This window comes from Schistocerca piceifrons, chromosome 3 (assembly GCF_021461385.2).
Source record: "Schistocerca piceifrons isolate TAMUIC-IGC-003096 chromosome 3, iqSchPice1.1, whole genome shotgun sequence".
NCBI classification, from domain to species: domain Eukaryota; kingdom Metazoa; phylum Arthropoda; class Insecta; order Orthoptera; family Acrididae; genus Schistocerca; species Schistocerca piceifrons.
The window spans coordinates 882,833,097-882,848,723 of NC_060140.1; the positions used below are offsets into that span (position 1 = coordinate 882,833,097).

Here is a 15,627-nt window from a genome sequence, read left to right on the forward strand (position 1 = left end):
TGGACATTCGTTTTCTTTCTATTAAAAAACAAGAAAAAATGTTCTTTACTGCTTTTACATATGTAAAACAGAGTTTTTAAGAAAGTGTTTAGAAATCTGAAACAGAGAGAAACATTTGTATAGCATATACACATTGTTACCACATGCTGTGATTTACGTGTTTTTTTATGTTTTGCATTACATTTGTTTTCCTTTCACTGTCTGTCATCTGTCTGCAACTGTATCCCCACACTGCATAATGTAGCATTTTTGCTACATGTAAATTATTTTCTTGTATATCTGTAGAATTCCATCAGATGGCAGCAGCGCTTGTGTCAGAGTGTCTCCTTGACTTCTGTGAGCTTATGTGTAACAGTGTTGTTTCTTAAATCTCTTAACTCCCTGTTTTATTGTTGTTTTATCTTTGGGCTGTTGTGGGGGAGGAGACCAGACAGCGAGGTCATCGGTCTCTTCAGATTAGGGAAGGACGGGGAAGGAAGTCGGCCCTGCCCTTTCAAAGGAACCATCCCGGCATTTGCCTGGAGCGATTTGAGGAAATCACGGCAAACCTAAATCAGGAAGGCGGGACGCGGGATTGAACCGTCGTCATCCCGAATGCGAGTCCAGTGTGCTAACCACTGCGCCACCTCGCTCGATTGTTGTATTTTTGACAAATGTGTTCTGTGATTTGTAATGGCGGCTGTCTAGTGATATTGAATTAGAGTGTACATTTACGAAGCAAATATGGAATTCTGAAGTTTTCAAAAATTATTTTTCTGCAGAAAAGATACGGAATTATAGATATCAATGTTGACTCTGTGTTTTGTTTTAGTTCTAGTGGGGAAAATATGTCAAAATAAAGTGTGGCATTTTTGCTTCAACATGCAGCAAAGGTATTTTTTACTGTGTACAGTAATTGCCAGATTCATTTCTTTGTAGTTGTTTCTTACATAGAAAATCGCTATTTGAATCTAAATAACAGTTTTCGCTGCTAATACTGCTAATGGGAGTAGTAACGGATGTAAATTATTTTTATTTTAGAGGTATGGACATACAAATCATTGACGACAAGGGTCGGAAAAGAAAGTTAGAGGAGGATGATATTCTTGTCATCCTTGAGATGCCTTCTGGAAGTGAAGATGATTTCTCATCTGATGACTCAGTTTCTGACCCGACTGTAAACATAGACACAATAGTTGACAAAATTGAAGAGTATTGTCTAACAGACTCTGAATCTGACGACTGTAATAATGAAACTTTACATGTCTCCATAGTTCCAGCACCAGAATCCTTGCCTCATATGCCTAATATGAATGGTAAATCTGGGTCATCAAGGAAAAAGCTGAGAAGAGATCATGTAATATGGTAGCTGTGTAGCTTTGATTTTCGAGTTGGTACAAAAATATTCAAGGGGAACCTCCATCTACCAGATTAAGTTCGCGCTTTGGAAATACCATTTCAGTCCTTCAAATATATGTTTACAGATGGGTTACTGAATCACATTGCAGAACAAACAACATTATATAGGTTCAAAAAGACCCAACGAAGCCCAATAATACGAACTCTGGAGATCTTTCAAAATTCATAGGAATTTGTATCATATCATCAGTCATGTCTGCAAGAAACACTAGGCTGTATTGAAACCCAGCCGTGGGGTTATCTCTGATACGTGAAACAATATCCGTGAATAAATTTGAGATATTGGGGTAGTTCTTGCATTTCAGTGACAACATCAAGGAAATTTCTCATGATCAGCCAAATTGTGATAAGCTGCATAAAATTCGTCCAGTCATAGTCACTAAAGAAGCAGTTTTTCACAATACCGCTTGAAGAGAATCTTGCAGTAGATGAGCCGATGTGTGCAACAGATTCAAGGCACCATCTAAAGCAATACATGCCTGATAATCCACACAAATGTGGCTGCAAAATTTTCGTGTTTTGTGGTATATCTGGCTTCACTTATGATTCTGAAATTTATACTGGACAGGAAAATCTTCCTGGCACACCGCCTCCAAGATGAACTGGCCTTGGGTGACAGTAGCAATGTGGTTGTCAGATTAGCACGATCTATTCCAAAGCATGTGGGTCATAAGCTGTACTTTGACAACCACTACACATCTTTACATCTAATGACATGGCTTCTCAAAGCATTTTGTCTCTGGGAACTGTAAGCAGAAATAGAATTCCAGACTGTAAACTTCCAACAGTGGATGATTTGCTAAAGGAGTCAAGGAGAATATCTGTGGAGCGTGTGACAGACGTAAGTGGAACAGATGTATCCGCTGTAGTGCGGAACGACAATAAATGTGTCACATTACTGTCAAAGTAAGCAGACGAACTACCGAGGTGTGCAGCCGAAAGGTACAATCGCAAGAAGAAACAGAGGGAAGTGATAAGGGTTATTATGTGATACAGGAATATAACAAACATAGGGGGGCTGTGGACCTTCATGACAGTCTGCTTGGACGTTACAAAATTGTAATGAGGAGCAAAAAATGGTACTTTAGACTATTTTACCATCGGATAGACGTTGCAACCATCAATGCCTGGATTCTCTACAAGCGTGTTGCAAGGTAAAACACAGGTTTAAAAACACTGAAATTGTCTGAATTTCGGATGGACGTTGGGAGCAGTCCCTGCAAAGTAGGAGGGACGCAAGGAAAGCGAGGTAGACCAACATACAGTCCTTAGAATGAAGTGAAAAGATCTCCTATTACAGCTCAGCCAACAATTGATGTACGGAGAGATGGTGTCACTGAGCAAAAGTGATGGAAAAGTGGCAACCCTGTAAGTGTGCCAACTGCAAGGCATTTACGGTAGTCCAGTGTGAAAAGTGTGGAGTAGCTCTGTCTCTGAAGAAGAACACTGATTGCTTCAATTTAATAACGGTCCTTTTTTACAGTGTGCGAGGTACCGGGGCTAGCAGTGTATTTAACACTAAATTCTTCTAGAATCTTCATATGGAAATGATGCTCTAAGCCCCCCCTTTTCTAACTCCGACTTCTGCTGTTGCACATGGATTAAGAAGAAACGCGAACTGACTGTAATCGACCCTGAAATGGAGTAGAAAAAAGTTTGGCACTTTCAAACATTTCATTCGATAGAAATTAATTAGATAAAGGAACGTTCCATTCACGTAGTGAGAAATGAAAGGGTTGCTCTACCGATTAACAGAATGAAAGTTCTGTCCAAAATAACAATTTGATTTATTATGACTAAAATCAAAATAGTAAACAAACACATGAAACATTTACAACACATCAAACTGGATACTCAAATAAATGCTGTGAAGGTGAGGTTGTCCATAAACTAGATTGTGACATTTATGACCAAGTGGCATGTGGAGCCAATTCCTTGCAACTCAAATCTTAAGAGAAACACCCAGCCAGCCCAACATTAATTGCTGCTACAGTAGTGAGAACTCAGTCAATGAACATCCAAGACAGAACCACGTTAGAAAAGACGGGAACAGGTGCGCTCTGCTGAGATCTGATTAATACAGAGCAAATTCCCTAATCTGCCGGTGCTGCGGATATACATTAACAAGCTGTCTTCTTAACTGCAAGGACACGATCTGGCGTACCGGAAGTGATGGCTGGTTGCTTCGACGTCCCATTGTGGTGATGATAATGTCGCGAGTAAAGCCCGAAACAAATTGTCTTGGTCTGCTTGTTCCTATCAATACAAATGCCCCTCTGAGGGTGATGAAGAAGGCTCGCCACACAATCACTGATGGTACAGTGATTGATTTTAACAAGCGAAGTCACACAGTAAGTCCGATATAGTAAACCTTAGCCAAAACTGCTCAAGACAGACAACATAGGCCGCTTGTACGCAGAACGCTCAATTGCCAACTGTACTCGTAAAGTTACGTTGAAGTCGAAACTTCAGCAACTTCGTCAAACAGTTACAATTTATTGAAAGTATATTAGACAGCCAACAGAAGGCAGACTGTCCAGAGCAGCGAGCGCTCAGTCTTGTAACCTACCCCGACCGAAAGGCGAGAGACGACCCTCTCAAGAGCACCTGCACAAGCCGAACACAGAACATTCCCCCCCCCCCCCCAATGACAGGGGCCGTGGTTAAACGTTCCAATCAGCAACTCGAAATCCGGCGGAAAATTCCACCCTATTGCCAACGCACTACTATTCCACCAATGGAGATACTTGGCGCCAATTTCTGCGCCGATTTTGCTATGTCACAGAGCTATCCCCCGAGCCAGCCAATCACAGTTATGATTTTGCAGAAAACGCGGGAATTTGCCCGCCGAGACTGCCTGGGAACACAAGTCATTCCCACGCCTCGCTGGTAGCCCGCCAGAAAGTGTTTTCAGTAAGTTTCTGTGAAGTAACGGAATCTCTAGCCCAGCAGCTCAGTCAGACCCCTGTGGGCATGTCGCTCCCTCTCTTATGACAATGTTGGCGTCTGGAAAGCATCCACTCGACTCCCTCACACCCATTGGCTTAACCCTTTCAAGTTCAGCAGAACCCACCTGTCAGCGGACCACCCAGGTGACGAGAGATGCTGCGTGGGAAGTCCGTGTGTGAAGGAATAGCGACTTTTTACCGCATGCAATTAGAGAGGAAAATCGAATTAGAGTAAGATAGAAATATGAGAGGGGGCTAATGCCACCTCTCAAGTGTCATGTCGTTTATAAATATATCATGGTGACTGACAGTTTTGCAAAAATATGACTGTTTTTATATATTGTGCTTAATTATATCTTAGAAGCTATGAAATATTGATTCTACAGTTTGTTAAATTGTGCTAATCTAACCTATTTCATGTCACATTGCATCAAATATTAGTCTCACTGCATGATGTAACGTTTCGGTGCTTTTTCGTTTTGTACCCATAATGCAACAATAAATGAAAATTTAAGGAATCTTAAAAGTTATAATCCACTTTTTCTACTCAAAATTATTGTAATAACTTTTTACCACGATTTCATAACCAAAAATAAATTCATGCAGTGTAGGGATTTATAAAATGGTGCAGATGATTATTTTTTCCTGATTTTAAATAGAAAGAAAATTAAATCCCACTGATGATGTTGGAATTCCAGCAAAACAAGTCCGAAAAATTGAAAAAAAGAGAAAACTGAGTTATGCGCAAGGTGGAGCCCTTCCAATAACAAATTTATTTGAAACTGCATTGTTGTGCCATTACCACCACACGAACTTAATTCTAGTGGGGACACGGGTAAACAACTGATTAATTACATACACTCATACAAATTTTGAATAATCGGGAAACTAGAATGCCCTTTTCTATTGATTATTAAAAAGAATCAGTACTTGTTTATAAATCACCAAACACGATTATTCCTTCTTGACAGGAGCTGGAGAAATTCATGGACACGTTCAACGCAGAAGCGAGCTTCCTGTGCGAAAAGCTGGCGGAATCGAATGGCACAGAAATAGACCTGACCGTCTTTCTCATACTGACCACATTCCGCACTATCCACGCCACAGTTTTTTTCCTTCAAACTGGAAAATATGGAGCCAGATCTGAAGAAGCAGGAGGAACTTGCTGCTGAAATATTTGATTTCACAAGAACTTTCTCGGTAAGTTGCTGAAATTTTCATCATCTGTTTTTATTTTACAGTTTTGCTAATTTTCAGATTATTTTCTAGTAATTATGGTGCTCACTCACAAATCCATAACTTAGTTTTATGCACAGCTATTTTTATACAATTTAAGTTTCTCGTGACACAAGCGGAGAAATTACTGACGCATTTTCGCTAATCATTAGCAACTGATTCATCGTGCTTATTGTATATCTTACATAGAGCTAAACTTCTAAAAAAATTACAAAAATATTTCAATACTTAGGCTGCATTAACATAAAACAATTAAAATAAGAAGACTACCTAGTTTCGATTTTAAATAACAACCATCTTTAGATACGGAAGAAACATACAGAAAATCGCCTTAGAAAATTCTCTTAACAAGAGAAAAATGTCTGCAGAAAGTACAAGATGCCAGGGTATATCCTACTATTCTGCTAAAAAGTGATTTGCCATAGGTGAGAACCATCATATATAAAAATGAACCTACACCACAGTCGCCTTTACAGTGTTGCTCGACAAAAATTTATACTTTTAAATTAACGTGCCATGCATATACAAAACACGGGTTGAATACGAACTGGATATACCAGTAGTAATGATCGTGATGTGACATGCCTTCGTAAAGAAATCAACATGAATAAGAACAGTTTTTTGCACAGCAACAACAATACTGTGTTTGGATGTAGAGCTGCAGAAATACACAAAAACAAACAAATATCTTAGCAACATATATTTTTGCCATACTAGATAATCTAGAATCATTCATAGCAAATGTTTAGTATGCCACGTTTGTAACAAATATCCTATAAATTAGACATTTGGAAATACAGGGTTCCAGTATTACATCGAAAAGTGTAACAAAATACCGTATTCTTATGATACGTGGGTTGAACAAACTAGCTGTATCAGTAAAAATCACATCAATCATTAACTTTTGACTGTATGAAAGGCAAGTTGAGCGAAAACAAGGCTTTTATGCAACGGCACAAAAACCGAGAGGGATTCAATACCTGTAGGAAATTAACTATAATAAATAGTCCAAAATGAGACCTAATATTACAAGCAGTAATAAAATTGAGGCGAAGAAAGTGCCCAGCTTGATTAAGTAGTAATCATCTCTACAGCAAATCATCAAAAATACTAATTAGTTTTATTGAACTCTTTCTGCTCTCGGCTAGTTTATCAATGAAAGACCTCAGTATTTCCGGCGCTTGGGCTATGTGACTGCACAGCCCCCATTAGACATCTAGCTGCCCTCTGTACGTAGATTTGCATTCAGAATCGCTTCTACGTCTCAAGAAGAGGCGCACTTTCATCATTAGCTTTTTCTCGCTAAGGCTTATATATATATATATATATATATATATATATATATATATATATACTGTTACATAATGACTTCGAATGGGCTTCATTAAGTCAGATGTTAACAGTGTATTAACACTGATGTAACAATGGCTATTTTATATATTATGGTTAATGACTACTTTGTCAACCAGTGTGTAATATGAAATTCTCATTTTGGACTGTTTACTAAATTCTGATTCATTCATTTTCCATAGGTGTTGGACCACTCTTAGTTTTTGTGTCGTTACATAAAAGCCATTTTCCGGTCAGCTTTCCTTTCATGCAGTTTCAGGGTAGTGATTGGTGTGATTTCTACTGATTCTTCAGTCTCTGTCTCGTAAGACTGTGGTAAATTGATAAATTTTTCGGTGTAACACAGGAACCTCACGTATTTTCAAATGACTGTTTTATAGGATATTTGTTCCATATGTGACATGTTCACGTTTTATGACGAATGACAGTTTCTTAACATTGTTGTTTCCTTTAGTTACTTTAAAATTTTTTGAGATTGTCTAGTATGGCAAAAAATTTTTGTTGCTAAGATATTTGTTTGTTTTTGTGTATTTCCAGAATGCACAGCCTGGACCTACTTTGCTGTTGCTGTTTAAATTTTTTTTCATGTTCATGTAGCTTTCTATACGAGTGCATGCCACAGCACGATGGTCACTACTGTATAGCAAGTTCGTGTTCAACCCACATTTTGTGTACGCGTGGTAGCCTAAAATTTTTGTTGAGCAATACCGTAAAGCCAACTGCTATATAGGTTCACTTTTCTGTATAATTGTTTCTGCCTACGATGCTACGTCATTTTTTACCAGAGTATTAGGGTACATCCTCGTATTTTGTACCTCCATCAAACATTTTTATCTTGTATATTCAACTTGTTGAGAGGTTTTCTTAGGCGATTTTCTGTATTTTTGCTTTTTTGCTTCTTTGCGGATCTGAAGATGGATGTCGTTTACAACCAAAACTAGCTAATCATCTTATTTTAGTTGTTTTATACAAATGTAACCTAGGCATTACAAGATTTTTGTAAAGAAAATAAATTTTAATAAATCACATAAAGGCCACTTTTCCATTCCTGACAATGTCAGTCATTACTAACAGAGCTATTTCTCATCGATATAGGGAAGAAAACAGTGTGTCACATAAGAAAATGAAGAAAGTAAACTAATTTCGTGATTGGTGAAGTACGATGTACGTACAGCTCATATAAATTAACCTTAGGATGCTACACAACGTAAACATTACGTGTGATCAATCAACGACAAATGTCGGTACGCAAAAATTTCGCTGTGTGTGTGTGTGAATGAGTGCGTGATTGAGATAGAGATAAAGAGAGATAGACAGAAGTTGCTTAAGTTTAATACAAATGATGAACGTGTAAATGGTCAGTATTTGCCATACTTTTTGCTAATAAATTGTACTGTAATTGTGGACTAACTGATTCCTTCCCTATCATGGTGAGAGACAGCAATTTTGATACATGGAACATACTAATAAACAGCTTACTTACTGAATCTGCTTACTACATGGAAAAATAGCAGCCTTACGCAAGACCCTAAATAGTTACATTTTAGAGCACATCCGTAATTGTTGTTTTAATAGGTGTATATATGTGGCTAGCATTAACGATATTTGACTGGTGGTGAATTTGTTTGTTGCCTTCCTACAGTCTGAAAGTGGTGAGTTTTTAATTTATTTTATAATGTAGGAAGCTAAAGAATTGTTCTTCGTGTTCTCCTGTATATGTGATGATTTATAACTAGTTAAACGCTGTAAGTACTTGAACAATTTCATATTTGATTCCATCGAAAATAATCAATATTTCATTGACACAGGATGAAGTATTTGACGCAGACTGCACAAAATATAAACAGAAAGAATAAATATATTGAGTTGTGGTTTTCCTAAGCTCTGTGGACAGTGTAGCAGATTTTATCTTAAGTAAGTTACTTTCAATTTTTATAGCTGCCGAGTTATGACACGAAAGTCTTTGTGAATGGAATTCAGGGCTGGTTTATTTATTTTTTTAGTGCTCAAAACGATAACTTGTGCAGTATTGCAGGCAATTGAGCGGTTCCGGACAGCATATTGTCATAATGTCGATGGAAACTCTTTTAACTGTCAAGACGGCAAAGCTAAAACCTTAAATGACTAGGACAGCAGAATACTGAAGTAAGATCTCTCACAGAACCAAAAGAAATTCTGGATTATTGTCAGTATTACCAAAGCTGAACGAAGCGAAAATAAGAGCGTAAGGAGATCAATGAGAGAAGCTGTCAGTGAGGTTAAAGGTAAAAGTTTTACGATACAGCTCACACAGTGGCCCTTGTAGCGAAAGTGTTGAATGAGACACAGCTGTACAGAAACGTCAAGGGTTTCGTGGTAGATCCATAACAAAAGAGCAGACTTTAACACCATAAATATAATAAATATTTAATCTTGAAGTCAGGGTAAACATTTATAGACATCCTGTATATTAACGACCTGACAAAATATATCAACAGCAATCTCAGACTTCGCAGACGATTAAGTACTGTGTGGAAAAAACTGCAGAAGTATTCAGCCAGATCTTGATAAAATTTTAAAGTAGTGCAAAGACTGACAGCTTGCTTTCGATAAAATCATCTAGATCTAAATCTACATGTTTGCTCCGCAAGTCACCTGTGTGGAGGAGGGTTCTTTGCGTGTTGCCGTCACTTCTCACTTTTCCTGTCCCAGCCGCGTATGGTTCGTGGGAAGCACGCTGGCTGGTAGAGCTCAGTGCGGGCTCGAATCTCTCTAATTTTATCTTCATGGTCTTTTGCCGAGATATGAGTAGAAGGAAGCAATATATTTGTTTGTTCTCCTAGGAACGCAACCTCTCGGAACTTTAACAGTATATACCAATACCACCTACTACTACAAACTTAGCAATACACTGATAATGTTACTCCATTGAGAGGATTTTAAATTTTGGCCGTGACTGAGTGTAACGGAAACGTATTGGGTTGTTTTTCGTCACTCGTAAGGTTTCTATAGAAAGGAAGCAATAGTAAAGCAAACGGGAATCGAACCATGGTTCTATTAGTAATATAGTAAACTGTAATTATGTAGAAGGAAATGTCACCAGCCTAATTAGGCAAAGTTGTGCCAAGTATTAGCACTGTTAATAAAGATAGTTAACTATTAAGACTGACTGTACTTGATACTGAAATTCTGTTTTGCAAATAAGATACAAGGCAGTTGCACATTGTAGCAATTAATGTGCCATTGGCTTGACATGAACTAGACAGGCGTAGTACTAAAGCGTTTTTCCAACAATTGGCTCTCAATAAAACTATCTGTATAGTAAAGCGGCAAAGTAATGATCTACACTCCATCCGAACAGGTCTCGGAAAGCCCAACGATACCGACCGACCGCCGTGTTTTCCACAGTCGAGGCGTCACTGGATGTGGATGTGGAGGGGCATGTGGTCAGCACATAGCTGTCCCGGCCGTTGTCAGTTTTCGTGACCGGAGCCGCCACATCTCATTCAAGTAGCTCCTCAGTTTGCCTCACTAGGGCTGAGAGCACCCCACTTGCCAACAGCGTTCGGTAGCCTGGACGGTCACCCGTCCAAGCACTAACCGAGCTCGACAGCGCTTATCTTCGGTGGTACCACTGCGGCAAGGCCGTTGACCAAAGTATTGGTCGTCACAGTTGAAGGTTTTCCTTATGGTGAAACACTATTAATTTGGACCTAAGGTTCTTTTATTAGTAGAATTATTGGAAAATGCTGTCATTGAAATGGTTTTCAAGTAATTACATACTCTATTCCTATATATATATATATATATACCCACCATACCCACCATACTTGCTCCGGACACCGCGAGAGGGCTGTACAAGCAATGATCACACGCACGGCACAGCAGACACACCAGGAACCGCGGTGTTGGCCGTCGAATGGCGCTAGCTGCGTAGCATTTGTGCACCGCCGCCGTCAGTGTCAGCCAGTTTGCCGTGGCATACGGAGCTCCATCGCAGTCTAACACTGGTAGCACGCCGCGACAGCGTGGACGTGAACCGTATGTGCAGTTGACGGACTTTGAGCGAGGGCGTATAGTGGGCATGCGGGAGGCCGGGTGGACGTACCGCCGAATTGCTCAACACGTGGGGCGTGAGGTCTCCACAGTACATCGATGTTGTCGCCAGTGGTCGGCGGAAGGTGCACGTGCCCGTCGACCTGGGACCGGACCGCAGCGACGCACGGATGCACGCCAAGACCGTAGGATCCTACGCAGTGCCGTAGGGGACCGCACCGCCACTTCCCAGCAAATTAGGGACACTGTTGCTCCTGGGGTATCGGCGAGGACCATTCGCAACCGTCTCCATGAAGCTGGGCTACGGTCCCGCACACCGTTAGGCCGTCTTCCGCTCACGCCCCAACATCGTGCAGCCCGCCTCCAGTGGTGTCGCGACAGGCGTGAATGGAGGGACGAATGGAGACGTGTCGTCTTCAGCGATGAGAGTCGCTTCTGCCTTGGTGCCAATGATGGTCGTATGCGTGTTTGGCGCCGTGCAGGTGAGCGCCACAATCAGGACTGCATACGACCGAGGCACACAGGGCCGACACCCGGCATCATGGTGTGGGGAGCGATCTCCTACACTGGCCGTACACCACTGGTGATCGTCGAGGGGACACTGAATAGTGCACGGTACATCCAAACCGTCATCGAACCCATCGTTCTACCATTCCTAGACCGGCAGGGAACTTGCTGTTCCAACAGGATAATGCACGTCCGCATGTATCCCGTGCCACCCAACGTGCTCTAGAAGGTGTAAGTCAACTACCCTGGCCAGCAAGATCTCCGGATCTGTCCCCCATTGAGCATGTTTGGGACTGGATGAAGCGTCGTCTCACGCGGTCTGCACGTCCAGCACGAACGCTGTTACAACTGAGGCGCCAGGTGGAAATGGCATGGCAAGCCGTTCCACAGGACTACATCCAGCATCTCTACGATCGTCTCCATGGGAGAATAGCAGCCTGCATTGCTGCGAAAGGTGGATATACACTGTAGTAGTGCCGACATTGTGCATGCTCTGTTGCCTGTGTCTATGTGCCTGTGGTTCTGTCAGTGTGATCATGTGATGTATCTGACCCCAGGAATGTGTCAATAAAGTTTCCCCTTCCTGGGACAATGAATTCACGGTGTTCTTATTTCAATTTCCAGGAGTGTATATATATACACGAGGGTTATTCCAAAAGTAAGGTCCGATTGATTGCCAAATTGAAACCACAGTGAACATCAGAAATGTTTTACTTGTAACAATTAGCTACACCTTTCAGCTACTTCTCTACGTAGTCGCCGTTCTGACTTAGACTTTTGTCATAGCGTTGTACCAACTTTTCAATAGCCTCATCATAAAAGGCAGCCGCCAGTGCTTTCCGTCAATTCTCCACGCTGGCCTACACCTCGTTGTCTGTGTCAAAATGTTGTCTTCAAAGACAGCGGTTCATGTGACCAGAGATGAAACTCAGGGGGAGACAATTGCGGACTGTATTGTGGATAATCTAACATTTCCATTTGAAAACGATGCAGGAGCATCTTCATTGCCCCTGCAGAATGCGGCTGAGAATTGTCGTGAAGACGAAACAGCACGACAGTTATGTAATGTTGGCTGCATAGCTTCAGGCGAAATTTCTCACCAGGCCCTCGTACTTGGCGGCAGACACTATTTTCTAGACATCTTTACGCACTCACTGCGAGCTCAGAAATGAGAAGAGCGACGTGATGCTAACTGGGGTTATACTAGAGACACTACCCAACACATCTGTGCAAAGCTTTATCGGATTTTCATAGTCGTTTCCATTTCGCGACCGATCGGACCTTACTTTTGGAATAACCCTCGTATATATATATATATATATATATATATATATATATATATATATATATATATATATATATATATTCCTCTATGTACTGTACACTCTGGCCTCAGTTATCTGAATAACCGCACAAGTTATAGAAATATGTAAGATGAAACATCCTGGCAGATTAAAACTGTGAGCCGGACCGAGACTCGGAACTCGGTACCCTTGCCTTTCGCGGGCAAGGGCTCTACCATCTGATGACGGAAGAAACGTCCTGTTACATACTCGAGAAGATTCGTGGTGATCCCGAAAAGCAAGATTGCAAACACTGTTTCGCAGTATTTATTTAAAGTTGTGCAGACATACGTGAGTTAACCTTCGATGACTGCCATTTATCATACCGGTATGTGTGAAAGACAAGCACAATATTTGTCTTAAGATACTCTGAACACCTAAAGTAATGAAATGTGGAAACACATACCATAAATCGCATTTGCAAACCACTTCATACAACAGAAGCACCACACAACTGGCATTAAAACGCCCGTAAGCAGTGGTAATAATTTTAAGACGGCTAATGCCATCCTACTACAGCCTAAGAAATATCCCCTACAGTCACTGTAAGCTTAAGACGCGTCAACCTTCGCAACTGAACAAATTATTTTTTGCGGTTACAATCACACCTAAAATACCTGACAAAGATTTTGCCTACATATGGCTTCCAGTAAACCTGCGATTTCAGTCCACAGATTCCGAACCTCACCCCGATTATCATATTTTCATCCACAGGACGCCGCAGAGTCACTCTTTCTTGGACTGAACTTATCAGCTCCTTACACTCAATATTTGGTGTGTGAGAACGTCGGTCGGTTTGACCGAAAAAAAAACTAATTTGTATTTCACCGATTGTCGTCCGAAGCCTGACGATGAGATCGGCTACAGTGAGGCCGTGCACGTAGTGACGTGGGTGTTTGAAAAGACCGACCGCTTTCGGCCGGTTTCGGTCGGCGACTGAATCCACCGATATCGGTGTCACTATGAGCGCAGCCTGAGACCGCTTACGGTAGAGATGCGGATCAAGCCGATTCTCGGCCACGAACAACTCCTCTGACATGTACGATTCTGGCGGGGAATGCCTCTGCGTAAGCAGTAATACATCTGTTTTTGTCATCACGGTCCCTAGAGAAGCGATACGCTGGGGCTTCGAGAACATTGCTAGATTCTTCACTTCATTCTGCTTCTTGAAATTTTGTATGTAGAACTTGACTGGATAATTTGCGCTTTTCTTCAAAAGTCTGCTACCGACCGAAGTGGCACAGTGGTTAGCACACTCGACTCGCATTCGGGAGGACGACGGTTCAGATCCGTGTCTGGTCATCTACATTTAGGTTTCCCGTGATTTCTATAAATCACTCTGCACGAATGCCGGGATGGTTCCTTTAAACAGGGCACTGTTGATTCCGTTCTATATCCTCTCGTAATCCGACTTTACACTTCAACGTTCCTTCTTTCTTCCTCAAGAGTCTGCTAATTCAAGTTTTTCGACTTTTGTGTGAGTTAAGCAAACCTGTTACCATTCGTGCAACCCTACTTTGTGGACATTCGGTACCACATATTAGCCATGTCTGATATACGTAGGAGGCAGTTGAGCTATGTTCTGAGACAGGACGCGAAACTGATATGTAAGCAGTCTCCTTTATAGACTGACAGGATTTTACCAGTACCCAGCGAATGAACCCAAGTCTCCCACCTACGACTGAGCATTTGCGAACATTCCGCTTAACATACGCTTATAAGCCAAGACATTATGACCACTGCCTATCGCGATGCTGGATGAAGTGTTGAGTGCTATTGACAAGGGATTTCAGATCGATTCCGTACTTCTGGATTTCCGGAAGATTTTTGACACTGTACCATACAAGCGGCTCGTAGTGAAATTGCACGCTTATGGAATATCGTCTCAGTTATGTGACTGCATTTGTGATTTCCAGTCAGAAAGGTCGCAGTTGGTAGTGCCGCGCGGGATTAGCCGAGCGGTCTCAGGCGCTGCAGTCATGGACTGTGCGGCTGTTCCCGGCGGAGGTTCGAGTCCTCCTTCGGGCATGGGTGTGTGTGTTTGTCCTTAGGATAATTTAGGTTAAGTAGTGTGCCAGCTTAGGGACTGATGCCCTTAGCAGTTAAGTCCCATAAGATTTCACACACATTTGAACGTTTTGTTTTGAACAGTTCGTAGTAATTGACGGAAAGTCATCGAGTAAAACAGAAGTGATTTCTGGCGTTCCCCAAGATAGTGTTATAGGCCCTTTGCTGTTCATTATCTCTATAAACGATTTGGGAGACAATCTGAGCAGCCGATGCTGTCGTTTATCGACTAATAAAGTCATCAGAAGATCAAAACAAACTGCAAAGCGATTTAGAAAAAATATCTGAATGGTGCGAAAAGTGGCAGTTCACCCCAAATATCGATAAGTGTGAGGTCATCCACATGAGTGCTAAGAAGAACTCGTTAAACTTCGGTTACACGATAAATTAGTCTAATCTAAAAGGCGTAAATTCAACTAAATACAATTACGAACAACTTAAATTAGAAGGAACACATAGAAAATGTTGTGGGGAAGGCTAACCAAAGATTGCGTTTTATTGGCAGGACACTTAGAAAATGTAACAGACCTACTAAGGAGACTGCCTACACTATGCTTGTCCGTCCTCTTTTAGAGTATTGCTGCGCGGTGTGGGATCCTTTCCAGATAGCACTGACGAAAAAGTTCAAAGAAAGGCAGCACGTTTTGTATTATCGCGAAATATGGGAGAGAGTATCATAGAAACGATACAGAATTTGGGCTGGGCATCATTATAAGGAAGGCGTTTTTCGTTGCGACGGAATC

At 41.3% G+C, this 15,627-nt stretch overlaps 1 protein-coding gene across 1 annotated transcript in view; it reads left to right on the plus strand.

Moving 5' to 3' along the window:
- Positions 1-1,024: 1,024 nt before the first annotated feature.
- LOC124789151 (cytochrome P450 4g15-like) overlaps positions 1,025-15,627 on the plus strand; it is a 163,156-nt gene continuing 148,553 nt past the window's right edge. The window contains exon 1 of the mRNA XM_047256445.1: positions 1,025-1,336. Within this exon, the coding sequence (XP_047112401.1) occupies positions 1,025-1,336 (312 nt within the window). The remainder of the gene's footprint in view (positions 1,337-15,627) is intronic.